Here is a 25,172-nt window from a genome sequence, read left to right as displayed (position 1 = left end):
GTTCTTTGGTTTGTTAAGAGATCCCCATAATCCCACTGCCATTAATAGTATTACTTTCTATTTTTACTAGGTTCTTTGATTGACCTCGACCAAGACGCTATGTGCTAATGTGACAAATATAGAATTCCCCACTCTCATGCTGCCCTGGTGCTAACTCTTGCCTCGATTCTAAGTGCTTTGTTCATCAAGAAAGAGGATGTTACCATGGGTTTTCGATTCGGGGAGAGGCTCGATGTGTTCTTTCATCTCATGCTTACCGTCTACAATATGGCACTCTATTTCTTTCCTTGATAAATATGGCATTCATGCCGGCACATTGGACAATGGATGTTCCTCGTTGTCCATTAAAGCACTTGGTTTTCCTCGTTTTGGCCTCTAGTTGATAGTTTCCAAATTCCTCAGACCAATATAGGACACCCCAATATCAGGATATTGCTCTCGATTGAGCCCGTCGTGGTATACTTTTCAGACTTTGATTCTTCACTTTCAGATTGTCGAGATGAGTAATTTCTCCCCGCTCGAGATTCCTCTCTTTTCCGATTTCCCATTGAGGCCGCAGGAGCTCGAACAGCCGCCTCCACCCTTACCACTTTACGACTTTACACGCCTTCCTAACCCACCCGACGACTGGTCACATTTCAATACCAAGTTTTCATCTGTTGCACATGGTTCCAGTCGTTCCTTGAAGGCCCCGCAGGTGCAAGTGTTGATGAAGCATTACTTCTGGGGAATCCACTATGAGGAACCGACTAAGACTCCCATGACAATGAGAAAGAAGTCAAATGTCAAGCTTCAACATATGTTTTTGTTCAAGCTCATCTACTACATGCAAGAACGCCATCGTCCGAAGACTTGGGCAGATATGCTCGATGTTAACCGAGATACTGGGCCACGACTCTTGAGATACGACCTCGATCCGCGCCCAAAGCCATTCAGTAGGTGGTACAATTCTCTCCCGGATGTGAACACAGTTATCTTGAATGCATACATACGCCCTCAGGATGCGCCACCAGATATGCCCGACTATCTTATTCAACAGTTTATGTACTCCGTCGACAGCTTACACACACCACCTCCACCATCTCCAGCGTCAACACTCGCTGTGCAACAGGAGGAGATCCTTCGCATGAGCTTGTTGCAACACATGAACCCAGGAGTCGAGATTACACCGGCCTATTCATTGACCGAAGCGCCGAGTCAGAAGATACCGGGCCCTGCACCAGGCCAAAAACGGAGTGCAGAGGACAACGAGGAACCCCGTAGCAAGCGCGCAAGACAAATTTCACCCGGTGCTCCTGCTTACAGAGATCACTTTCATTACCCCACTTCGGCATACCAAGAGCCTGTCTTTGCTGCTGATGAAATCACAACTTTCACCTGGACGCCTGCTCTGGCACCTTCCGATAAAGTGACCCCAATTGGAAGGCACCAACTGAGCCCCATTGTCCCGAAAGCTTCCATCCCGCTTGACACGCAAGCGATTACAGACGCCATGGAACGAACTGTGATGCAGATCGTGTATGCAGATTTGGACCGTGATCCCAGCATTCCGTCTACTGGGAAACCTATTCGCCACGGGACAGCCTATTCTTACAAGGATATGCTCACGATGAAACTTGGGTCATTCCCCACCACGGCAAGTGTCAAGTTGTCCCCATTGACCTTTGATTGGGATCCGAATGGCACTATATATCCGGTCCGGGGCCGCGGCCCTATCTGGGATTCAATGTCTTGTGCAACAGATGCTGTTATTGTAGCGGGAATGCTACTCGATGCTGGCTGTACCAAGATAGATCGTGCAAACAATCGAGCAGCTGAGTTCAAAGATATCGAAAAAGCATTCATCGAAGTGACAATGGCGAGTTGGGAGACCTTCGACGATAAAACTTCTATATTTGTGCGTGACGAGTGGCTCCGTATGTTTTCCGACAGCTCAACCGGCTTGAAAATGGGACAACCGATTCCTCCTTGGGCGGTATGGTCAGTGGCCACGAGAAGCTTTGCTCAATTCCGCTATTTCCACGTGGAACGAGTGACCCCTTGCAAATGCCAGTGTGCAATGCCATTCTACAACTCCCACCAAGGGTCCTGCATTCTACCTGGCTACCAAACGGGCGATGAAAAAGGAGTAGAGTTGCAAGAGTTGATCGAGCGATGTTTCTACCCACGCAAATCTTTCAAGTGTGATAAGTGTGGTGATCCGACGGGAGTTACTGGAGAACGAAAGATCGGTCAACTCCCTCTGCGTCTTGTGGTAACCTCTGATATCAAGACTCGAATCCGAAATCACACAGAGAATCTCAAATTCAATTACATAGACTATGAAGACAAGCCACAGGTTGCACACTATCGTTGGATTGGTGGAATCTATAACAACGAATCCCATGCTCGTTTATTCTGGACAGATACGAAACGAGGCGAGAAAGATAATGGGAATATTATGATGTACGACAGCCAAGTCAACTCTGGGGTTCTCATCGGTGGAATCCCAGCATTTCAGCCTGACGAAAAAGTGCCCACTGAATGGGTCAATCATTATGCCATTCCGCTCCTTTTCTACGAGCGAATCATGAATCCCACCATCGAACTTTTGCACAAGGCCAACAACACGTTGATAGAGATGGCCAATTGCGTGAGCGAGAACAAGAGCGTTTTCGAAGAACACATCCCTTGGGAGCGATCGGATCCTCCACCGCAGCGGGAGTCATGGCCTCGTATACTATCATACAATGGTGAGCGCTTCAGCAATTTCAATCCCGGCTGGGCAACAGCAAAAGTATCCCCCAACCCAGCCGCCGGAGAGACTGCCATATCCGCTCTGCCACTTGGTCACATTGATTCGGCGCTTCTTGATCCATTGGTCATCGACCAATCACTCCTTGATCCGGACCTTTATTCCACCACCACAGCTCCGGAGTTCGAGTTGTCCTCGTTTATGGACATGACAGGCCTTCATGACCTATCGAGCAATGGTCAAGGCATAATGAATGTGGATCCCAAGAACCATATATTCCAGTCGATGATGCAGAGTCCACGCTGGCTTCAACATCCTGACATGTGGCCTTCGGGTCTACCTAGTGAGGAAGGAGCTTTGGACTTCCCTGATCTGCCTATGTCACCCCAGCTGGGCAATCGCAGGGGCACTGGGTCGTCAGATATTAGCATGCCAGATGCGGAGACTATTCCTGAGCTTCGAAATCGACATTTCCGCATTACTCACGGTAATGAGCTCAAGAGGTCGGCGATGACAAACTACGCTATTTCGAAGCAGGCCCTGAGTCCAAGGGAGAAGCAGGTCCTACGTGCAGGTGAATTCAACTCAAGCCAGAGATTTAGTGACGTAGAAGACGAGGAAGAAGAGGAGGAACTCGATCGAGAGAATATGCAAAAGAAACAGGGCCACGATCGAAAAAGAAGAGAGGGACGGAAAAAGCAAGAGCAGAAAGAGCTCGATCCAAAGAAAAAACAACAAAATGAAGGTGAATTACGGGAGAAAGGCTCGAGGTGGACTAAAGAGGAACAGTATAAACAGCAAAGAGAAAAGGAAGAACAGAAGAAACAGCGAGAGGAGAGGCCGAAGGTATCAAGAAGACCAGGATTGAGGAATTCGAGGAAGAAGAACACCGATCCAACATGGAAGCCTGGTGACAGTGATGCAGATGATGCAGATTTGCCTTGATTTATGTGATTTATGTGATTTATGTGACTTATTGTACTCTTTTGTTCTTTTATATTTCCTAATATACACCGTTGATACTAGTCAACACGGCATCTGCCAATCAGCGGGCTCTCATTTGATATACCCGAGGCCCGACTTTGTATAACACGAGATATTACACGCTTGGTACCTTTCTAGTGCCTTTTTACAGTCATAAGTACTTCTTTACTACATAATAATAAGTCTACATCGTATATGCCCATACCAGTCTGTATATGTAGTATTATTCAGATATAGCCGTGTGGGCTTCCCCGCAATCTTACCCCAGACTTCAACATTCCCCTTTCTCTCTTCTTTCTATTTCATCCTTATAATTCCACTACGAAGATACTACGACGATACATATCAACAGACATCCATCAGTTATCTTCATCACATTCTATGATCTAGGATCTATTTACACATCCGAATCCTGCAGTCTGCAGTCCCGGATCAACCAACGCAATGGGGAATTGATCAAAAACAAGCCAAAAACAAAGCCAAAAAACAAAACCCTACAGACGTGCCCTGGGCGGGCCTGTGGCAGTGTTGCTCTTCTTCGGCGCTGACACATATCCACCGAGAGTGCCGTCAGTGTTGGTCACGGCACCCTGAGCATCACGCCGGATGCCCAGTTCAATCAACTTGGCAAACACCTTGGAGAAGTGATCAAAGAACAACTCCTTATCCTTGGCGTACCGCTTAACCCACGGGGCAAATTCAGGATCCGTCATGAGCGCCATATCAGTGGGCAGCATCATCAACGGCTCCTCGTCCTCATCCGCATCGGGGTCCACGTACACAAACTGGGTATTACCCGACGCCACCTTGCGAGGTTGCCAGTCAAGCTGGAGCAGCAATTTGAAGAAAGAGTTTGAGAATCTGGTTGGGTTCGTAACCCACGGGCCCTCGAATCCACTGCGGTCGCCGTGGCATCGGCCCAGGTTGTGTCCGCCCGTCAGCGCTACAATCTCCTGGTCGTTGAATCCCATGCGGTAGAAGATGAACCGCAGGTGGTCGGCACCTTGGGCTCCATCTGGCAGACGTCCTCGTGGAGGCAGCTTGGTGTCGTTTATCAAATCTGTTCGTCCACCTTGCCAGGGGATATCCGGTCCGCCCAGCTCCTTGATCGCCACTACTCCGGCCAACGTCCAGAGATCCGAGTATGTGATCCAGGGGTGCTTCTCTTTAATCGGCTCTAGGAATGCCCGTCCGTGCTGCAGACCAGCGTTGGCGGGATCGCCACCCTCTGCTTCGTACCGCATGCCGGCTCCGTTTGAGCCACCGGTGTCGGATTCAACATCGTACGTGCCAGATGAGTGCCTGTTTGAAATCATTGTCAGTAAGATTGCGAGGCTTATCGTCCCCGATGAGCCGAGGTCCCCGACCGGGAAACGATGAGGCTTGATCACATTTACTTACCATGCTAGCCGCACGAAGACGGGTCCTGCGCTGCCATCATCATAGCCGGGCTTCTGCAGGATATCGGCGATGTCCTTGCGGACGGCGTCATAGTCGTGGGTGCTCATTCTGGGTATCGGCCGATAACGCGGTCCGGGGTATGTTTATCGGGAAGAAATTGGACAAACTCAACGTCGTCTTCGAGGTGATTCGAAGAGTTTTAAGTAAGAGGATTTTGATCAGGGAGAGAAAAGAGAAAAAGAACCGAAAAGAAGGAGAAACGAACAGAAAAAAAGAGCCCCCCGGACTTTCCACATGGAAGTCGGTGGATCCGCGGGCCGAATCAGGGTGCGCCTATTGAAGATGCCGAGGTAGGATTTGGACGACCGTTGACTTGCTCATGATCGGCTGTGATTTCGATTTGCAAGTTCCGACGTCTGGTTCTCTCAGTTCTGATGGTCGAGATTCCCATTTCCAGTGATTGTCGTCTTATATTCAACTGGAACAAGCCCTGGAGGATATAGAATCACATTCCAGATGTCATCAAATGCCGATCCAACCCTCGGAACTCAGAAGCCGATATTGAGATATGACACTAATATTGATAGGCAAATCCGATGCTTACATCCATTACTGTGGTATTTTCAAACGCAGTTGAAATGAGAGTCTTTTTTGATAGAACTTGCTTCTTGATTTTGTACTGCTGTCATGTGGGAAAATTGACGAAGCCAAGTCTCAGAATGAACATGATTGTCTTCGCCGTGGCGTCATTTTTCGAAATAGGAGGCAGATCTCTTCTCCCCTAAAACCCAGGGCCAAACAAAGGAAATATGAAACCCGTTTCGCATGCAAGCTCAAACGGACAAATAATCTCCGAGAGACATCCCAGAGACGCCTTGGAAGACATCTGAGAGGTATCAAAGGTCTGCCCCCTTGACAGTCTCTTCTGCACTCTCATATTCTCCATCAACATCCTCCCCCGTGTCAACCTCACACTCCCCGTCGACATTGTCATTGTCATTCGAATAACTGTCCTCAATATCGTACTTCTTAAAGCAATCTCGCAACATATCCCGCTCAATTCGTAGACGCACCACCTCCCCCTGCGCCTCTTGTAGTGAGATTCTCAATTTCCGCATCTTCATCTGGTAGGCGCGACCCAGCCCATCCGCCTGCACAGCCAGCCGCGAATACTTCTTCCGGATCCACTTCCTCTCCTTGCGCAGTCGTTGCACCTGTCGATCCAGCAAGCGTCGCTGCTTCACGTCGGTATCGCGAATCGTCTGAATCACCTTGTCGATCACGTCGGTGTGTCGCGCTTGAAGTGTGCCTTCCTCGGAATACTTTGCGATGCTTATGAATGTTGCGCAGATGTCTGCCGCGACGGATGTCATCAGCTCGCTTTTTGCGGTGGAGGTTTGTTGTGCCAGGTTTTCGAGGCGTAGAGCACAGGATCCTGGTGTGTTTTGATGCTGGCTTGGATGGTGGGGTGCCATCGGTGGTGTCAATGGAGTGGTAGGCGTTGGGGGTGACATGTTGAGTACTCCGTTTCTTGTGGGAGACTCGCCTTGGAGCGGACTCTGTGGGGGTGTGGAAGTGATGGTATTAGACATGGAGAGGAATAAGAAGAGAAGAAGAATGAGAAATATCTAGGAACATACCAATCTAATTATTATACCTAAGCATTATGGAATCATGGAAAGTACTATCTAATTTCCTTTCAACGCCAGTATCTAACAAACATTGCCTTTGGTCAGCTTCTATCTTTATCAAAGTTAGAGGTGATTTGCATTCATTGATCAGCCAGTTTGACACATGCTTAGACTTTGTTTGACCAAACAATCATGGATAGTCATTCCCATATCTTATACTATAGTGCAGACACAATCGCATCGCCCACTTCGTTAGTCCCAGCCTTGCCCCCAAGGTCAGGCGTCCGAATCCCTGAATCCAACACTTTACGCACCGCATCCTCCACACGTCGAGCCTCATCTTCCATGCTCAAAGAGTATCGGAACATAAGCGCGACGCAGAGGATCATTGCAACCGGGTTGGCAATGTTTTGTCCCGCAATACTATAACAAAGTCAGAACAGCTTTCTTATCATATTTCTAGCACTTACGTCGGAGCAGATCCATGTGTAGGCTCGTACAGCCCGTAAGGTCGTGTCTTCAGTGTCTTATCACCAGGCAGACCGTTGAGACTGGCACTTGGCAATACACCCAGCGTACCCACAATCGACCCAGCTTGATCAGAGATCATGTCGCCGAAGGTGTTGTCGGCCAGGATAACGCCATTCAGGGATCGCGGGTTCGTTGCCAGAATCAATGACGCGGAGTCGGCAAGCTGGTGCACCAATTTCACTTGCGGGTATTCGGCCGCCATAGTCTTTTCCACTACCCGGCGCCAGAGTCGCGAAGAAGCTAGTACATTCGCCTTGTCTAGTGAGATCACAGGCCAAGGGGGATTGTGTCGCAGTGCTACTTCGGCGGATAGACGAGTGATTCGCTGGATCTCGGCTTCGGAGTAACCCCATTCATCCATTGCTGTGGTAGAAGAAAAGTTAGCTATTCAATGACAATATAATCTCAGTGCAACCCACCGTATGTTTCTTCTTCGACCTTGCGGCCAAAATAGGCACCTCCGCAGTTCTCCCGCACAACAACAAAATCAACACCTTCAATAACCTCCTGCTTGAACGGGCTGAACTCCTTGGCGATAGAGGCACTTGGCGAGGTGGAAGAGCACGGGCGTAAGTTTGCATATATATCCATAGCCTTTCGGACTTGGAGTAGTCCTCCTTCGGGCCCATCAAGACCACGACGTTGATTGTCCCATTTCGGGCCCCCAACTGCGGCGAAGAGCACTGCATCTGAGTCCAGAGCTGCCTGCTTGACTTCTTCGGTCACAGACTTGCCATGAGCGTCAATGCTGCAACCTCCAATCAACTCCTGGCGCAGTTCGAACTTGCGCTGGGGAGTCTCAAAGAACTTGAGGACCTTCACGGCTTCGGCCATGATCTCAGGGCCGATGCCATCGCCGGGTAGGATGAGGATGTTGGAGTTTTTGGCCATGGTGATGTGGTGTATGTTATTACATGAAAATATCTGGGGTAGATCAGATTATTCTCGTAACCTAGCACCTGGACTTATACGGCCTGAATCGGTTCGGTCTTCAACCCGATTGATGCGGGGTTTGTTCTGGTCGGGGTTTCACCGATGACATGGCCTCCGAGGTGCGGAGGTTTGTCGCCGGAATAAGGAGGGTTGCTTTAACTTTCTGCAGGCTGTCAGTTGCGGGGATTAGTACACACGATCAGGCCTGTATAGTAGGTGTCCGACACTGCCTGGGTTGTAGTCATTGCCTAGTATACTAGTTCCTCATGCATCAAACGGTGTGGTATATGCCTTGTTCCCCGCTATGAGAAAACTCCGATAGAACCAGCCAATAGTGAATCAAGTATATAGATCATGAAATAAAACCCAACAGCAGCAAATTGATAGATTGATAGAGTATGAATAATGGCGGCCTCAGGCCCTCTCCACGTGCGGTCATCGACCTAGAAACACCCAGTGCATCACGCAATATCCTGATTGTAAACCCAAAATCTTCCTATCATCTTTTTGTTTTCTTCTTCTTCGCAAGTTTGATATTCTTGCATCCCATTCCAGTCCGACTAATCCGGTAATAGGGCTTAGGGCTGATCAAACCCCTCCTGTTTGCACTGTTTGCATCGCGGGCATAGTTTCTAAGCATTGGACGATCACTAAATTAAGCGCAACATTTTCTTGTGACCAACGCTCAAGATGTCGCGCGTCGAAGAACTTCCAGATGACTTTGATGAGTCGCTCAACCTCAACAAGGCGCCTCCTGAGGTTACCCAGGGCGTACCCGTGCCCGGGTTTGACGCCTTCGCTGCAAACGAAACTCCCTTCCCGATCAACGAGGAAGCACTGAAGGCGCGCAATACCGATCCCAATGCACCAGAACTTCCGCCGGCTATTGCAGCCATTCAGTCGCATTCGTCAGAGGAGTTGATGGCAATGATGAATAAGACGCCTCTGTTCATGACCGATATTGACAAAGCGGGTGACGAGAGTACGTCCAACCATTCCTTGAACATGGTTGTTCGATTCGGCTAACATAAATGGGTTCATAGAGGGTGAAAACGTGCTCTTGGATGCTCTTCAGGCTCTACAAAACGAAGGTACCAGGGGGGAGGTTGCGAATAGCTTCAAAGGACAAGGAAATGAAGCTGTGCAGGGACTCAAGTGGATTGACGCCAAAGAGTTCTACACAAAGGCTCTTGCTGTCATTAATGCCAAGGAGGATAAGTGGGAAGCGCCCGAAGATCCCGAGGAAGAGGCGGCGCTGTTGCGCAAGTTGGAAGAGGCGTCGTATATCAACCGGGCATTGTGCAACTTGGAATTAGGCATGTCTTATCCTCTTGGTTGCATGGCACATTGACTAATATCATTTGCAGGAAACTACCGTTCCTGTACCCTCGATTGCGCTTCCACCCTCAAGTTAAACCCCAAAAACGTGAAGGCCTTCTATCGCTCCTCCTTGGCACTCCTCAAGTTGGACAAAGTGGCCGAGGCGGAAGATTCTGCAGCCCGAGGATTGGCAATTGACCCAGAAAGTAAAGCTCTTCTAGAATCTGCCAAAAAGATTGCCGAGCGCAAGGCCCTATTGGAGCGTGCTGCCGCGAGGAAGAAGGCCGAAGAAGAAAGGGTGCGCAAGCAGAATATGGTTCTCAGCGCAGCTCTGCGCGCCCGTCAGATCAGAACTCGCAAAACCGCTCAACCTCCTGATATAGAAGATGCCGGGATCCGCCTCGTCCCTGATCCCCTTTCACCCGAGAGCACAATCGAGTTCCCGGTCGTTTTCCTTTACCCCATGGACGCCCAGTCAGACTTTGTCAAGGCATTTTCTGAGATGAACGCTATCGAGGACCACCTGAGTTACATCTTCCCCCTTCCTTGGGACAAGAAGAAGGAGTACACCGTCGAAGGTGTTGAATGCTTCATGCAGACTGTCTCCGGTGGTTTGATCAAGGCTGGCAAGAAGCTGCCTTTATTGCAGATTCTCTCTGGTGGCAAGGTCGAGGTTGTGGATGAGCTTGTCACCATCCACGTCGTGCCTATCTCCAAGACCGGGAAATACATTGCAGAGATGAAGGCTCGGAAGACTGGCTGAGTAGTATCTCACTAATATGAAACCTACCACTCAACTTTCAACCGATCCGTTGATTTCTATGGAATCTGCGTCCATAAAGTCATCACACCCATGGGAGCGCTGCTTCCTGCCTATCGACCTGTTGGTCTGGGTTTGGCTGGAACAGTGCCTCACCACTCGCAACGCTCAGCTCTGGTCCGACCACGGAGCAACATGACGTTATAAAATCTCTGATACCCCTCAAAAGCGCCAGTCTTGTGTGTATATATGCATTTTCAGATCTTATAGATATCATTGAGGCGGCAACGCCCCCTTTCTAAGCAAAAGGTCTTTCCAAGGTTGCAATCCAACAGGTCGATCGTAGCCATTGTTTGAATCGTGTCTGACCTGAATGCGCAATGGGGAAACCTGCTCAGCCTGAATTATCAAGCTGATTCTGATCTGACTATTCGCACTTTTAGGTTAGTAGTCAAGATTTACCCGGAGAAGAGAAGAAGAATTGATCGACAGCCTTGAAGATCCCCCGGATTTGTAGAAAATCGCATTTACCCGGTCTCCTCTTCCCTCCAAGAATATGGAAAAAAGCCCCTTTTTGCCGTGAAGGAAATACGGAATTTGCTCCGCCGTCTCCCTATTCGTTTCTCTCCCCTGCCCACTATGTGGCGTCGGGTCCCGTGTCAGTTTCCCGGGCTAAAGTAACGAATTCCGTGCATAACTCATGCTCATCCAGCATCTCAGCAATGGCCAAGCCCATTTGACTGTTTGAAACGGCCGCGGCAACTATGCCACGGCCTTTCGGCCCGTTCGAGTTGACAAGGTGGTCTAATGTGAAACCTAGCGCCGGAGGTCCTGAAAACCTCCAAGACCCGGCCAATTTGACGCTGTTTATCTCTGGTAATAAAAGGAGCTCGACCCTTCGATTTCTCTCTCCAGGTCCAGAACTTGCGGTCAATTCATTATTGGCGTTGATTACCTCGTCATGGTTCACTTCTCCACTATTGCCCTGGCACTGGCCAGTGTTCTTCCTCAGCTGTATGGTTGATCTTCCAATTCCCAGCACGGTGGCAGTTGATAGTGACTAATGCCCATTCTCAATAGGACCAATGCATCCGGATTGAACACCGCTGCTGTCGCAAAGGGAAAGCTATACTTCGGATCAGCTACTGATAACTCCGAGTTGACGGATACCGCATACCTTGCCCAGCTGAGCAACACAGACGACTTTGGACAGATTACACCCGGTAATGCGCAGAAGGTTGGGCTGGTCTTAGCGTAATATTCCAACATCGCTAATCGTCGCTAGTGGGATGCAACCGAACCGTCTCAGAACACCTTTTCCTATACCAAAGGAGATGTCATTGCCAACCTCGCTGCTACGAATGGCCAAAAGCTGCGATGCCATACTCTAGTTTGGTATAGCCAGTTGCCCAGCTGGGGTAAGTTCTGTTATCTCATGTCTTTCAATGCGGGAATATCCATCTAATGATAACCAGTCTCAAGCGGCTCCTGGACGAACGCGACTCTGCTTGCCGCCATGAAGAACCACATCACCAACGTGGTGACTCACTACAAAGGCAAATGCTATGCTTGGGATGTTGCCAACGAAGGTCAGTGCCGAACTAGGAACGAATCATATCATCACAAGTCGCCTAATTTATGGACTACTAGCTCTCAACGAGGACGGCACCTACCGTGACAACGTCTTCTACCAATACATCGGCGAGGCATACCTTCCCATCGCATTCGCTACAGCAGCCGCCGCAGACCCAGACGCCAAGCTCTACTACAACGACTACAACATCGAATCCGCCGGGTCCAAGGCAACAGGTGCCCAGAGAATCGTCAAGCTGGTACAGCAGTACGGCGCCAAGATTGACGGTGTCGGTCTACAAGCACATTTTATCGTCGGAAGTACCCCTAGCCAGAGCGCGCAGACTACCAATCTGGCCGCGTTCACGGCCCTGGGCGTCGAAGTTGCCTATACTGAGCTTGATATCCGGATGACTCTCCCGTCGACTTCGGCCCTGCTTGCGCAGCAGTCGACCGATTACCAGAACACCGTTGCGGCTTGTGTGGCAAATGCTAAGTGTGTGGGCGTTACTATTTGGGACTACACGGACAAGTACTCGTGGGTTCCTAGTACATTCTCTGGTCAGGGTGCTGCGTGTCCTTGGGATGCGAATCTGGTGAAGAAGCCGGCTTATGATGGTATCTTGGCTGCTTTGGGTGGTACAGCTTCTGGTACTTCCACTTCCTCTACGGCTACCGTTACCAGCACGACTACCTCTGCTACCACCACGACTACCTCTGCTACCACCACGACTACCTCTGCTACCACCACGACTACCTCTGCTACCACCACGACTACCAGCTCTGGTAGCACTACTGGTGTCCCTCTCTATGGTCAGTGTGGTGGGTTGGGCTGGACTGGAAGCACAACTTGCACAAGTGGAACCTGTAAATACTCCAATGACTGGTACTCGCAGTGCCTATAGGCATATCAGGGCAATCGAATGGGAAAAAGGCCGGCCTCTACCCATCTTTTTGTATCTATCCCTGGATTTTAACTCGGCTCATCGGTTACAGGTTCAACTGGTGATCTTTAGAGGCATCGCCTCGGGCTTACTCGTAAATAATTATTCGGACAGAGCTGTCTTGTTCCAATACAACCCGAACGAAATTCATTATCGTAAAAAGATATCCTCCATGCTCCGGTCCATGCTTAGACGCTCAATAGTTGAAATAATAAGGGTGGCCGTATGGCATCATTGACTCTGTTGACAAGTTTTCCGTCGATGTCTGAGTGATTGGAACACCTGCATCCTGGGGCATATTAGGGGTACCGTAAAAGTCCATCGGGGCCGATTGAATGCCAGAAACGCCGGGATATGGGTAGTGGGCCATGCTGATGGAGCGCGTCCGATCAATCAAATGAGTCCCGGCAGACAGTGATTCGTGCTTTGGCCTCAATTCCAATGGTGATGTTGACATGTTGGAGGGGCTGACGGAATGGTATTGGCTGCTGGCGCCCAGGTGCATCGGGCTATAAGGATTGGGGGGATTGTACGCTGACGCGCTCGGCAGGTCTCCGGTGGTGACTTTGGTTATATCGATTCCGAAGATGCCGTCGCTGCACTCGGACTCGATATTCTGGGAAGAGACGGGTTCGGTTGGCGAGCTTTGTTCGCTGGATGTGTCCTCTGCCATATGAGGAAGATTGGTGCGAGCTATGCACACTTGTTTTCCCTCTAGATACATGTGAGAAGGGGATTGAGGAGTAATGCGAGGGAGTATGTACCTGAAATTCCATCCAGGAATTTTTCCTCTTCCTCGCGAACTCGATATGCCTCATCCAGGATTTGTAGCCGCTCGACCGGCAGGATCTGACGACGGATGGGCTGATCGCATTGTTTTAATCTGGCGGTTGTGATTCCATGCGATTCGCGCATCTCGCAGAGCATGTATACCAAAAGTCGAATGCGTTCTGACTCCTATCAGCTTGGTAGGACATCCGGAATGATATTTGTGTCTTACCAACTTTTGGAAGATGATCCGGCTCCCTATGGCTCACTCCACGCGGCCACCACGGTGGCTTAGTTGCCTCTGGGTCAAGCTGTTGAGTTCTGCCTTCGACAATCTTCCGTCCATTGTATGGATAGTTCACCTGCTTGCGCGGCTCGACTAATTTGATGTAGGCCTTGGCTATTATTCGACAGTTTGTTTGTTGCAGGTTTTGGAAGATTTTCTCATAGTAGAGACGCAACAGACCTCTCTCTTTTACAGAGATTAAGGCTTTCTGGTGTGCAGCCAAGGTGAGGTTCCGACCTGCAAAGTTCTTCTTGGGCTGTGAGGCTTGTACAGGCCAGGATTCGGTTGGCCACATGGTCGGGTGAAATGTAGACTCTGATTGCACAGGAACTTGTATCCGCTGTTGGCTACTCAGGCACATTCCACTATAAGCCACGGGCTCCCCCTGCGACGGGGCAGAGCTGTGGTTGTTAAACGGGGGCCCGCTAGACCGCACCGGGACCTCGGGAGAAACTGTTCTACGTCAATAGGACATTCATGTGGGGTCAAAAGAGCACTTGCCTTGACATCGGGTTGCCTGGGCTTCTCTCGACATCGCCACCGCTCGGAGGAATTCACTGGTGACCCTAGGGGAGAGGATAGTCTGGCGGCTCTCTGAAATGGAATCGGAGGCCCTTTGGCACAGATTGCCATCGCTATCTATGTAGATCATAGCATAATGGGCATACTCTGGTTCCTCTGGCGATCGCCTGGACATGTTTTCCGCGCCCTGGCTAGGGTCAGCTCTGTCAAGGTCATTGGCCACGGAAACAGGATGAAATACCCTATAGATGGACCCAACGGCTGGCCCCGGATTGTACGGTTGGCAAGCTTGTCCAGTTTTGCCTCCAGTTCTATACCGGAGTGGGCCACAAGGGGAATCGAAGAAGGGTGGATTTTTCTACGGGGACTTGGGGATGGGAAGACCCTGCTGCGACGGCCACACACTAGCAATAATAATGCCTCTGGTCAGCTTGCGACTGCCGATCTGTGACTAACGAAACGATGTGCCTACACATAAGGGTTCATAAAAAAGCCACACTGGGTCTGTCCAGGTGTGGCGCACTGCCTACTCCGTATCTACTCCGTGCGTAAATAGAGTGCAAAGGTGGAGGCCCAACTTCAAATAACCCAGGCCGGTGGAGACGACGGAGTCGAAATGGACTGATCTGCAGAGCGGCCATGCAGATACAGTATCGAAACCAACGACGGAGTATTTTGGCGCATTAGGTCTTGATTTGGAATGCGGATTTGTTTTCCTATCATTGGCCTATTATAATGCTATAGGGATGATAGAGCCGGAGATTTGAATTCCGACTTACGACTGCGCAGGTGTTTGAACTTGAGAGGTAAGCTAGGTATGTACTATGTTGTTTATGCCCATATGAATCTGTTCGTGCCGCTATGAGGTAGACTGGCTAGGTTTCAAGCCTCACAACTCAATCCGTTGAAACATGCCCCTTGGAACTGCCAGACACCTGCAAGCCATCATACCGTAGCTACGGAGTAAGTGGACAAAGTACTCTAGAATCGTAATCCAAAAACCTTGCGCCAAGCGGTTGCCTTGTGCCAATATTCCCGAGATTGTAGATGTACTAGTTGCTCTCCATCTCCTTGCTTATCCTCTGATTAATAATACCACACCGTTGACTCACAGGGCTAGATCGAAGACACGGGCGCATTTGCTGCAGTGCATAACGTAATTCACATACGAGCCGCCACCACATACGACCCGCCACCCCATTCAATAATCTAGTTTTTAAATGCATTTATCTCAACCATAACGCCATTAAATTAAATCAACTAACTAAGTGGTCTATCTGGACATGTTTCTCTTCTATGCCCTGGCAATCTGCATATTCCACACCCCCGGGGGGGGCGCGTACGTGGTTGAATAGTCGATTCTCTAGGCATGCCGGGGCCGGGGGGAGGTGCTTCAATTGCTTCTTGTTGCTGTATAATTAATGTAGATGCTTCTTGAACAGAGAGGCCTTCTTCGGCGGGTATCTGCCTTCTAGATCGGGTCCGTTTTTGCTTCTTCTTCTCATTTTCATCCCGTAACTCCTTATTTTCTTTCGCTAGTAGAATAGCGTTATGCATTGCAACTTGGCAGCCTTTGATAAGTTGGTTTAATGCACGTTTAGAAGGACTTGTTGGGCTTCGAGATTATGTACGAAGTAAAGCATTGATTGACGAAGCCTGTCGACGTAGATCTTTCCCGGTAGCAGGGGTTTTTGGTGTAAAATTCCGGCTTGAGTCACTACCCCGGCTCAGAGGGGGGGTAGGTGTTCGAAGCTGGATATTCAGCTTCGAAAGTACCCGATCGGGTGAAAAGGGTACTAAACCGGCTGCTGAGAAGCTATTTTTAATCGTCTCCGATTTAAAAGCTTCAATTCGTACAGTGGGGTATGCTTCGAGAAAGTCGAGTTTATTAATATGGTTGATCCCGCGCCGCATTTTCGTTTCAACCAACCGACCATATGTACGTTTTGAGACCGCAAAACAGCCGATATCGAGCGGTTGTAAAAGGTGAGAGGAATGCGGTGGCATACAAATTGGTATAATATCGTTTTGCTCGCAAATTTCATCGAATTTTGGTGTTAAATGGCTTCCATGGCCGTTGAGTATCAAAAGTCGATACCTTCCCACCATATGCGATAAAGTCGATAGTATAAAGAGTTTCTGAAGCCAGCGAAGTCCAATTTCATCAGAAGTCCAACCGTTTGGACTAATTTCAAAACGCCAATTATCTGGAAGGCCGTCGAACCAAGATTCAATAAAGACTTTGCCTTTAAAAATCACGCATAGAGGAAGCGCCCACCCTGCCGCATTTGTACATTCAATCACAGTCACCCACTCGCGATTTCCAGGTTGTAAAAGTGATCTCCGACCGTAGTATTCACTTCTAGTTATAACTTTTGCCGTTGCGGTCAATCCCATAGCAAAACCCGTCTCGTCAAAGTTATAAACATCGTCCGGATCGATTCCATACTGAAGAATGGTTTTTTGAACCAGATTAAACCACTCTCCAATAATCCTTGGGTCTTCACATTTCGCGCGCTCGTAATTATAACGTCTTGAGAATCGGGATGCAAGGGTAGGGTGCCGTTTAACAAAATGTGTAACCCAATTTTGGCCAACTGAAATAACCGGGGTGGTTCCGCGTTGTTTAAGAAGAAGATCCGCCATTTCTCGTACCATAGAGGGCCGGGGGGCCGATCCACGAGAATCCATAGAGATTATCCATTTTCGAAGAGATTCCTCTTCAATTGCGGTCAATTTAGTCAAGTTGGCGCGAGAAGTCGCGCGTTGTTGTATACCACTGAGGCGGTCCCGAAGGGTTGAACGCGGTACGTTAAAAGTGCGGGCGGTAGTAGAAATATTGGAAAATTCTTGATTCTTAAAAGCCTGGATAGCTAATAAGATCCTACCCTCTTTCTCTATTGAATCTTTAGAGGATTGAGAGCGTTTTGGTGGCATGGTGGGTGGTTGAATTAACTAGGTGCTAATTCATGGACGCGTTTTTGGATGGGGTGGCGGGTCGTATGTGGTGGCGGCTCGTATGTGAATTACGTTACATGTTATAGTTAGTTCGTATAGTTAGTTCGTATAGTTAGGTAGTTCGGGTAGTTAGTTCGGTATAGTTCTGTACCTATCGTCCACCTGGGCAAGATCGATTCTTATGTCATGCACGCCCTCGTCATGCGAAGTTTAATCTTTACCGGCCGGGCGGCCTTAATTCGGTCTCGAAGCCTCAAACTTCAGATTCCAGAATATCGGCCGAACGGGCTTACTTCGGTGCTGGAATGCTTCAAAATCAGAATAGGAGATCGACAGGTGCTGGCTGAAAGGGGGGGGGAATGTGAAATAATCGCTAAATCACTAAAGCACTATATGTAGGAATAAGCGATGGTCAATTCGCCACCCAGTACGGAGTATGTATGGAGTACTCCGCGGAGTACTCCGTAAAGGCCCATGCATTGAGAATCGACAGTACATAACTAACTACAGCATACATAGTTAATATAGCATTCAACCCCCGTCAAGTGGAGTAACATTCTTCTAATCAAACGCACGATAAGCTTCTCATTCGGATGTTCCCTTGTGGGGAGTCGAGGTTCAGGAACATTCAACTGTCTGACCTCGGAGGGTCCGTATGTACGGAGTTAGCTCCGGAGTCCTCGGATGCTGTCCGGACAAGGGCATCGGCACCTGTCCACGCGGGTAAAGGCTTAAGGTTTCATCGTCATCGGGAAACAGATTGAGTTTAAAGTTTGGACTCGTCGGGACTCGATGTGTCGCTTGACTGTTCCTGACACGTCGAGTTAGGAAGGATCTCCAATTCCCTATCTCATCTACATACATAGGAAGCGTGTGCCCATCTCCCCGAGTCTGGTTTGTGGGTACTGATCGCCAAGCAATACATAAGTGCCAAGCGATTGGAAAATACATGGTTACCTACGGAGTAAATATGTACAACAAAGTGCGATCTTGCTTGGGAAGAAGTTTCCGTGCTCCCTTCGGCATCCTTGCCGAGGGGCTTTGGTCTTCTGTGCGTGGCGTTCTCCCCAGCACCTGAGCCCAACGACGGGACCAAAGCGCTCTTCCTGTGTTAATATAGCGGTAAGAGATGTGATGCCTGCATGGGGTAATGACCTCGGCTAGTTGCTATGAGTAGGAAAATGGTATAGGCGTCTATCGATTGTCACATGTCGTACGGACTACTCCGTACTTGAAATCGTTTTATATTGCGCATAGCTTTTTGACCATATTTCCCAATATTCTACGGTTTTCCTGCATTATTTTCCATTATTTCACATCTAGCTACATCATAGAAAGGAAAATGGCATGTCTGATATTATTATTAGGGCTATTTAGTTCCAATGGTCAAAAATAGAGAGATCGTTAGCCGACCATTGCTCATATTCCAGGCATCAACATTCATTGCCTGAGGCATAAATCGTACCCCGTGACCGTCGAATGTCACTTTCACTGTGGACACCAGCCTCTCTAAACATCAAGTACACTCTTAAACTCTGGATCACAAAGTCAAGTTCAAACTCAACTTGACATATTGCATTATCATCCCAACGTCATTCATTCGAGCCTTGTGTCTCCACCATTCCAAAAAGGCTCCGCTGCATTAGCCCGCCCACGGCTGATCGCTCTGAATCTGGGCACCAGAATCTGTCTTGCTACGAATCCCAGTTCGCTGGAGACGCCCTGTTCCCAATACAACCCGTCTTCTGATTGAGCCAATCATCGCTCTCCTTTTTTGTTTCTAGCAGCTTCGGGATCTCGCCTATCTGCCTATCCCTGGATTCCTGGTCAACAGGCGCCGTTGGACCTTCACCGTCTCGTCCGTGCGGCCTGCGTAATTCAGCCACAGTAGCCTCCCTAAATCGAGGGGATCGCTGGAGAAGAAATATTACAGGGCGAAAATAATCCCTTGAGCCCTCCCTCAACCGTGATGGTCCCTCAATACACAATGGACCCCAATACTGGTTATCCCGCGGGCTATCCCGTCCCGACTCAAAGCCCCCAAAACCAACAGATGTCTTTCTACCCTAATGCTGTTCCTCAATACCCCCAATCAAAGACACCATCGGGTCAACAGTTTGGTATGCCCATGCAGCCTGGTCCTGGTGGAGCTATGATGCCTTCAGGTTTCCCCCAACAATCTTCCGGTTCGTTACCCTCCCCCCTTTTTTTGTTATTATCATTGGCACCGTGCGTCTGTCACTTTACCCCGGGCTAGAATTGTTGCCCAAATTCTTCGAAAGGAAGGGTCCTATGAGGCTCAAGATCGGATTGAATTATTTCCACTCAAGCTCCCTCATGCTTGTGTCACCCACCCTAAACCCCCTACGGCTTGGGTGAAACTGGCCCTACCGCTCTCAATGCATTGGCCCTTGGCATTGTCTGGCTTTGACCATTTGTCTCCTGTCTACTGTTGCCAACTAACCAGGTCGCTTTATTTTGGAATATCTGGACTGACCATGCTTAATCATAATAGCAGCACCCATGGATAACTTCTCAGCGCCCTACACCCAGACCCCCATACCTACCTCCATGGGACAGTTCGTCCCCCCTCAAGGCACATCTGGCGCCAACATGCCATCTCAAGTAGCGCAGACCTTCTCCCAAAACATGGCTTCCATATCAGCAAACAACCTCCTCGGCACACAGCCCAAACTCCCTTCACAAATCAACTCGCCCCAGACCGTTGCCTCTCCTGCGGTTCCGAACCCGGCCCAGGCCCAGGCCCAGGCCCAGGCTCAGTTTGCGGCACGTGAGAAGGCCCGTGTCACGGCTCTGCTTGACATCAACTCGGCCTTGTTGCAAGAGGTAGTGAACCTTCAAGCTGCCGGCAAGGCTGGCGCCGTCTCCAACCCGGATACAAATTCACCGGCGTCCGAGCAACCAGATACATCCAAAGCCAATCAGAAGAGCCCCGAATATATGGAGTGCATGCGACGCCTACAAGCCAACCTAGCCTACCTCGCGACTATCGCCGATCGATCGAAGAAACCGAGTGGCGTCGTGCCCCAAATGCCAGCGATCATGACACCGCCTCCCAACCTCCCCGCTGTGAATGAGCTATATGTCAGACTCAACGAGCTCTTCTCGCGCTCTGCAAAGGCTTCTACCCCACAAAGGCCAAGTCCTCCGTCCATGCAGGGAAACGGTGGACCTAGCCCTGGCGCTATGACTGAATCAATTATTTGAGGAACTAATTAATGAGGAAATATGCAATCCTCCGCGTGAGAAGGCATGCCACATATCATGTCGAGCTCCTGATTTGTCTACCGCTGCGGCTCAGATCATGGTTTGGGCCATCAATGCAAGCTCTATGAGAGGCGCCGGCCCATTCCCTTCAACACCATTATACCCACAGAAGCATGGGCCTTCCACCATGCGCACCATCTCTGCCGGCTGAAAATCGTGTGTGACCAGTTGAACTTCAAAGCAGTCGTATTCTATCTGTATCTGACTGGGAGATACTCCAAGTCCCCCGCTTTGGAAGTATGGGAGCATTTGCCGAGGAAGAACTCTCATGTTTGAGTAGATCAGGCTACAAAGCATCCTCCGAATTTGTACATTAGTTGAAAATAACGTATCATTCCATGCGCCTATCTCTCAAAATTAAACAGATTCAAACTTATTTGACAGTTGGGCGCATAGACATGCACGTCCTTATCGGCAATACCGCCTGTTCTCTCCTTCTGAAGCCTGATATCAACCTCCTTTTCAAGGTAAGACGTCTTCTAGTGCTAGATAGCAGAACCAACGGGCTCTAGTCTTGTATGACTCTAACCTGTCAGAATATATGAAGACGATGGTAATCGTACTAGTGTTGCCGGCAATAATCCTAAGATATAACTAACGCCCTCGGCCAATAATATGGCCCTATTCCTTCTCCGCCTTTGGGACCTTGTTGGAGGGCATGTTTTGCCTCGATGTCAAGGCGCGTACACATTTCCCCCAATTCTCTAGTGGATGTATTGCTCTTGGTCAGCTCTATGCAGAAGGAGCTTGCGAATCACTGCCATCCCTCCTTTGTCATCTTGTCAAGCTTCAAACCGAACCTCCATTCCTTTGAGGTCTCCAGCCGCCGCTAATCGGTCATTTGCGTCACATTCCTTAACTCCGCATCGTCTACACCTTCACGTGTTTCGTTCGTCCGATACCCCATTATCTACTACTCCGTTAGCCTCAAGAGGCTCCCGCGCAATCTCGACCCTCGTCAACCGCCTAAAACCCCGTCCATACCACTTCCGGACCTCAGATCTCTTCGCTATGGATGGCATGGGCGATATCAGTGCAAAGCGAAAGCGCAGCACAGCGGCCGATAATTCCGAGCATCCGAACAAGCAACTCAGACCTGAGCCTGCAGTCTTAACTCCCGACGATTCAACGCCTGCGAACGGAACCGTATATGAGATTGAGGGGGATTCAGATGGAGCTCCCTCACCAGTTGCCATACCCGCTGCAGCAGATTCACCTGAATGGCAAGCTACCATTGAGAAGGTTGTGAAATGCGCTGTCTCCATTCACTTTTGTCAAACCTGTTCGTTTGATACAGAGCTCTCAATGTCCAGTCAAGCAACTGGTTTCGTCGTGGATGCAGAGCGTGGCTACATATTGACCAATCGTCACGTTGTCGGTTCTGGTCCTTTCTGGGGATACTGCATATTTGACAACCATGAAGAAGTAAGTCGATGCTGCGCCATAGTTTGGTCAAAACTCTTGTCTGGTTACTAACAAGATTGTCAAATCGCAGTGCGATGTCAAACCGGTATACCGCGACCCTGTTCATGATTTCGGTATTTTAAAGTTCGACCCGAAGAAAATCCGATATATGGCAGTCACTGAGCTCAAGCTCCAGCCGGATGGCGCGCGCGTTGGCACGGAAATCCGCGTTGTGGGTAACGATGCTGGAGAAAAGCTGAGCATTCTGTCCGGCGTGATCAGTCGATTGGACCGAAATGCGCCTGAATATGGAGAGGGCTACTGTGATTTCAATACAAACTACATCCAGGCCGCAGCTGCAGCCAGTGGCGGTAGTTCAGGAAGTCCTGTGGTCAATCTTGCTGGCCATGCAGTTGCTTTGCAGGCTGGTGGCCGAGCCGACGGAGCTGCGACAGATTACTTCTTGCCGCTGGACCGCCCGCTCCGTGCACTCGAGTGTATCCGCCAAGGGCAGCCTATCACTCGTGGTACGATTCAAACACAGTGGGTCTTGAGGCCTTTCGACGAGTGTCGCCGTCTTGGTCTGAGCCCGGAGTGGGAGGCTGCTATCCGTGCCGCAGCACCTACTGAAACGAACATGCTTGCGGCGGAGATCATTCTTCCAGAGGGGCCCGCAGATGGTAAGTTGCTGGAGGGAGACGTGCTGATTAAGGTGAATGGGGAGCTTCTTACGAAGTTTGTTCGTCTCGACGATATCCTAGACTCGAGTGTCGGCGAATCTGTCAAGCTGCTGGTTCAGAGAGGCGGTCAAGACGTTGAGGTCGAGTGTCAAGTGGGAAATCTTCATGATATCACCCCCGATCGTTTCGTGACAGTCGCGGGCGCCAGCTTCCATGATTTGTCGTACCAGCAGTCACGTCTTTATGCCATTGCTACTCGCGGAGTCTATGTCTGCGAGTCGGCGGGTTCTTTCAAGTTGGAGAATACCGTGGCAGGGTGGATCATTGATTCAATCGACAAGCGGCCCATCCGTAATCTCAAAGAATTCATAGAGGTCATGAAGAACATTCCTGATCGCACTCGTGTGGTGATCTCCTACCGCCATATTCGCGACCTCCACACAAAAGGAACTAGCATCATCTACGTTGACCGTCACTGGCACCCCAAGATGCGGTTGGCGGTCCGTAATGACGAGTCTGGTGTCTGGGATTTCTCCGATATCGCCGATCCCATTCCTGCCGAACCTCCTGTCCCAAGAGAGGCCAATTTCATCCAGTTAGACGGTATCAGCCAGCCTGCCGCTGCCGAGATTGTCCGTAGCTTCGTGCGTGTATCGTGCATCATGCCCTTGAAGCTAGATGGATACCCGCAAGCTAAGAAGACCGGGTTTGGACTGGTCATCGATGCTGAGAAGGGTCTAGTGGTAGTATCACGAGCCATTGTCCCCTACGACCTTTGCGACATCAACATTACCGTGGCCGACTCAATCATTGTCGGTGCTAAGGTTATCTTCCTACATCCGCTTCAGAACTACTCCATCATCCAATACGACCCCAGCCTTGTCAAGGCTCCGGTCAAGAGCGCCCAGCTCAGCACCGACTATATCAAACAAGGCCAGGATACCATATTTGTCGGCTTCAACCAGAACTACCGCATTGTTGTGGCCAAGACTACTGTCACTGATATTACAACCGTGTCAATCCCCGCCAACGCAGCTGCCCCCCGTTACCGTGCAATCAACCTCGACGCCGTGACCGTGGACACTGGGCTCAGTTCACAATGTTCAAACGGTGTGCTTGTCGGCGAAGACGGTGTGGTGCAGGCCTTGTGGCTGAACTACCTCGGTGAGCGCTCGGCAAGCTCTCACAAGGATGTCGAATACCACCTCGGCCTTGCCACTCCATACCTGCTCCCCGTTATTTCCAAGATCCAGCAAGGCGAAATCCCAACGTTGCGAATCTTAAACATGGAAAGCTATGTTGTGCAGATGAGCCAGGCTCGCATCATGGGCGTCTCGCAGGAGTGGATTAACAAGGTCACCGAGACCAACCCATCGCGACACCAGCTGTTCATGGTGCGCAAGGTTGACAGTCCTCCGGCAGGCGTCACTCCCGACCCTAGCACCAGCTTCCAGGAAGCCGACATTATTCTCACGCTGGATGGCAAGATCATCACTCGCGTTTCAGAGCTGGATGTCATGTATGAGAAGGAATTCCTTGATGCATTGGTCATACGGAATGGCGAGGAAGTGCGCATCCGCGTCCCCACGGTGCCGACTCAGGATATTGAGACGGATCGTGCCCTTGCCTTCTGCGGTGCTGTTCTACAGAAGCCTCACCATGCTGTTCGCCAGCAGATCTCCAAGGTTCACAGCGAGATCTACGTGAGCGCGAGAGTTAGTTTCGACACCTCACTTACATCTCTTCAAACCCCGCTAACACTATTCTCCAGAGCCGTGGTTCCCCCGCTTACCACTACGGCCTTGCGCCCACTAACTTCCTCACTGCTGTCAACAGCGTCTCGACTCCAGACCTAGACAGCTTTATTCGGGAGGTCCGCAAGATTCCTGATAACGAGTACTTCCGTATTCGCGCCGTGACCTTCGACAACGTTCCCTGGGTTGTTACCATGAAGAAGAATGATCATTACGTGAGTCTTACCATGCATCATACACAAATTTATAATATCGAACCGTTCTAACATCCAACAGTTCCCCATGTCCGAATATGTCAAAGACCCCACCAGTGCATCTGGCTGGCGCACCATCTCCTACGAGACTCAGATCGGTGTGGCACCCGACGCTGCCAATCTCAACCCCGATGCCATGGATGAGGTTGCCGATGGAGGGGCTAGTGATATCGAGCCGGATATGCAGTAAGTGATGGATCGGCGTCTTTACTGCGTAGAGGCTAGAGCATCTTGTATTATATCATTCTCGGCGCTGCCAGGGGCATGGGTTTGGACCGGGGTTCTTTTTTTGCCTTTCATCTTCTTGTTTCTCATTTCCATCTCATGGTGTATGTTCCGGGAATGGGCGGCCAAATATGCGGCCAAGTACAAACCATAAACGATGCACATGTGCCATATTTGTTTTGTTCCTTTGCCTTTTGCTTCCTCGGTGTTAGTGTAGAGTGTA

The 25,172-nt window shown here is 49.8% G+C and overlaps 9 protein-coding genes across 9 annotated transcripts; 5 read left to right on the top strand and 4 right to left on the bottom strand.

Moving 5' to 3' along the window:
• Positions 1-499: 499 nt before the first annotated feature.
• On the top strand, positions 500-3,679 carry LCP9604111_5227 (uncharacterized protein; the record flags this gene model as incomplete). Its single annotated transcript, XM_039073014.1, has 1 exon — positions 500-3,679. The coding sequence occupies one exon, from the start codon at positions 500-502 to the stop codon at positions 3,677-3,679; it is 3,180 nt and encodes a 1,059-aa protein (XP_038928689.1).
• A 533-nt stretch (positions 3,680-4,212) lies between these two features.
• On the bottom strand, positions 4,213-5,226 carry LCP9604111_5226 (peroxidase; the record flags this gene model as incomplete). Its single annotated transcript, XM_039073013.1, has 2 exons — positions 4,213-5,020; positions 5,120-5,226. The coding sequence occupies 2 exons, from the start codon at positions 5,224-5,226 to the stop codon at positions 4,213-4,215; spliced, it is 915 nt and encodes a 304-aa protein (XP_038928688.1).
• Positions 5,227-6,015: 789 nt separating this feature from the next.
• On the bottom strand, positions 6,016-6,633 carry LCP9604111_5225 (uncharacterized protein; the record flags this gene model as incomplete). Its single annotated transcript, XM_039073012.1, has 1 exon — positions 6,016-6,633. One exon carries the CDS (start codon positions 6,631-6,633, stop codon positions 6,016-6,018), a length of 618 nt encoding a protein of 205 aa, XP_038928687.1.
• A 335-nt stretch (positions 6,634-6,968) lies between these two features.
• On the bottom strand, positions 6,969-8,172 carry LCP9604111_5224 (3-isopropylmalate dehydrogenase; the record flags this gene model as incomplete). The annotated part of the gene is made up of 3 exons (XM_039073011.1): positions 6,969-7,173; positions 7,221-7,644; positions 7,701-8,172. The coding sequence occupies 3 exons, from the start codon at positions 8,170-8,172 to the stop codon at positions 6,969-6,971; spliced, it is 1,101 nt and encodes a 366-aa protein (XP_038928686.1).
• A 732-nt stretch (positions 8,173-8,904) lies between these two features.
• LCP9604111_5223 (HSP70/90 family co-chaperone CNS1) lies at positions 8,905-10,297 on the top strand (the record flags this gene model as incomplete). Its single annotated transcript, XM_039073010.1, has 3 exons — positions 8,905-9,196; positions 9,258-9,530; positions 9,582-10,297. 3 exons carry the CDS (start codon positions 8,905-8,907, stop codon positions 10,295-10,297), a joined length of 1,281 nt encoding a protein of 426 aa, XP_038928685.1.
• Positions 10,298-11,255: 958 nt separating this feature from the next.
• On the top strand, positions 11,256-12,771 carry LCP9604111_5222 (putative endo-1,4-beta-xylanase; the record flags this gene model as incomplete). Its single annotated transcript, XM_039073009.1, has 5 exons — positions 11,256-11,308; positions 11,375-11,531; positions 11,580-11,712; positions 11,770-11,883; positions 11,945-12,771. The coding sequence occupies 5 exons, from the start codon at positions 11,256-11,258 to the stop codon at positions 12,769-12,771; spliced, it is 1,284 nt and encodes a 427-aa protein (XP_038928684.1).
• A 235-nt stretch (positions 12,772-13,006) lies between these two features.
• Positions 13,007-14,862, bottom strand: LCP9604111_5221 (DUF2841 domain-containing protein; the record flags this gene model as incomplete). The annotated part of the gene is made up of 7 exons (XM_039073008.1): positions 13,007-13,524; positions 13,575-13,760; positions 13,811-14,317; positions 14,366-14,458; positions 14,533-14,573; positions 14,628-14,790; positions 14,859-14,862. The coding sequence occupies 7 exons, from the start codon at positions 14,860-14,862 to the stop codon at positions 13,007-13,009; spliced, it is 1,512 nt and encodes a 503-aa protein (XP_038928683.1).
• Positions 14,863-19,867: 5,005 nt separating this feature from the next.
• Positions 19,868-20,572, top strand: LCP9604111_5220 (uncharacterized protein; the record flags this gene model as incomplete). Its single annotated transcript, XM_039073007.1, has 1 exon — positions 19,868-20,572. One exon carries the CDS (start codon positions 19,868-19,870, stop codon positions 20,570-20,572), a length of 705 nt encoding a protein of 234 aa, XP_038928682.1.
• Positions 20,573-21,643: 1,071 nt separating this feature from the next.
• On the top strand, positions 21,644-24,914 carry LCP9604111_5219 (putative nuclear serine protease HtrA2/Nma111; the record flags this gene model as incomplete). The annotated part of the gene is made up of 4 exons (XM_039073005.1): positions 21,644-22,057; positions 22,128-24,431; positions 24,488-24,685; positions 24,747-24,914. 4 exons carry the CDS (start codon positions 21,644-21,646, stop codon positions 24,912-24,914), a joined length of 3,084 nt encoding a protein of 1,027 aa, XP_038928681.1.
• Positions 24,915-25,172: the final 258 nt, after the last annotated feature.

Source organism: Penicillium roqueforti, assembly GCF_015533775.1.
Source record: "Penicillium roqueforti strain LCP96 04111 chromosome Unknown scaffold_12, whole genome shotgun sequence".
Taxonomy (NCBI): Eukaryota; Fungi; Ascomycota; class Eurotiomycetes; order Eurotiales; family Aspergillaceae; genus Penicillium; species Penicillium roqueforti.
This window is presented reverse-complemented; position numbering and strand designations above follow the sequence as displayed.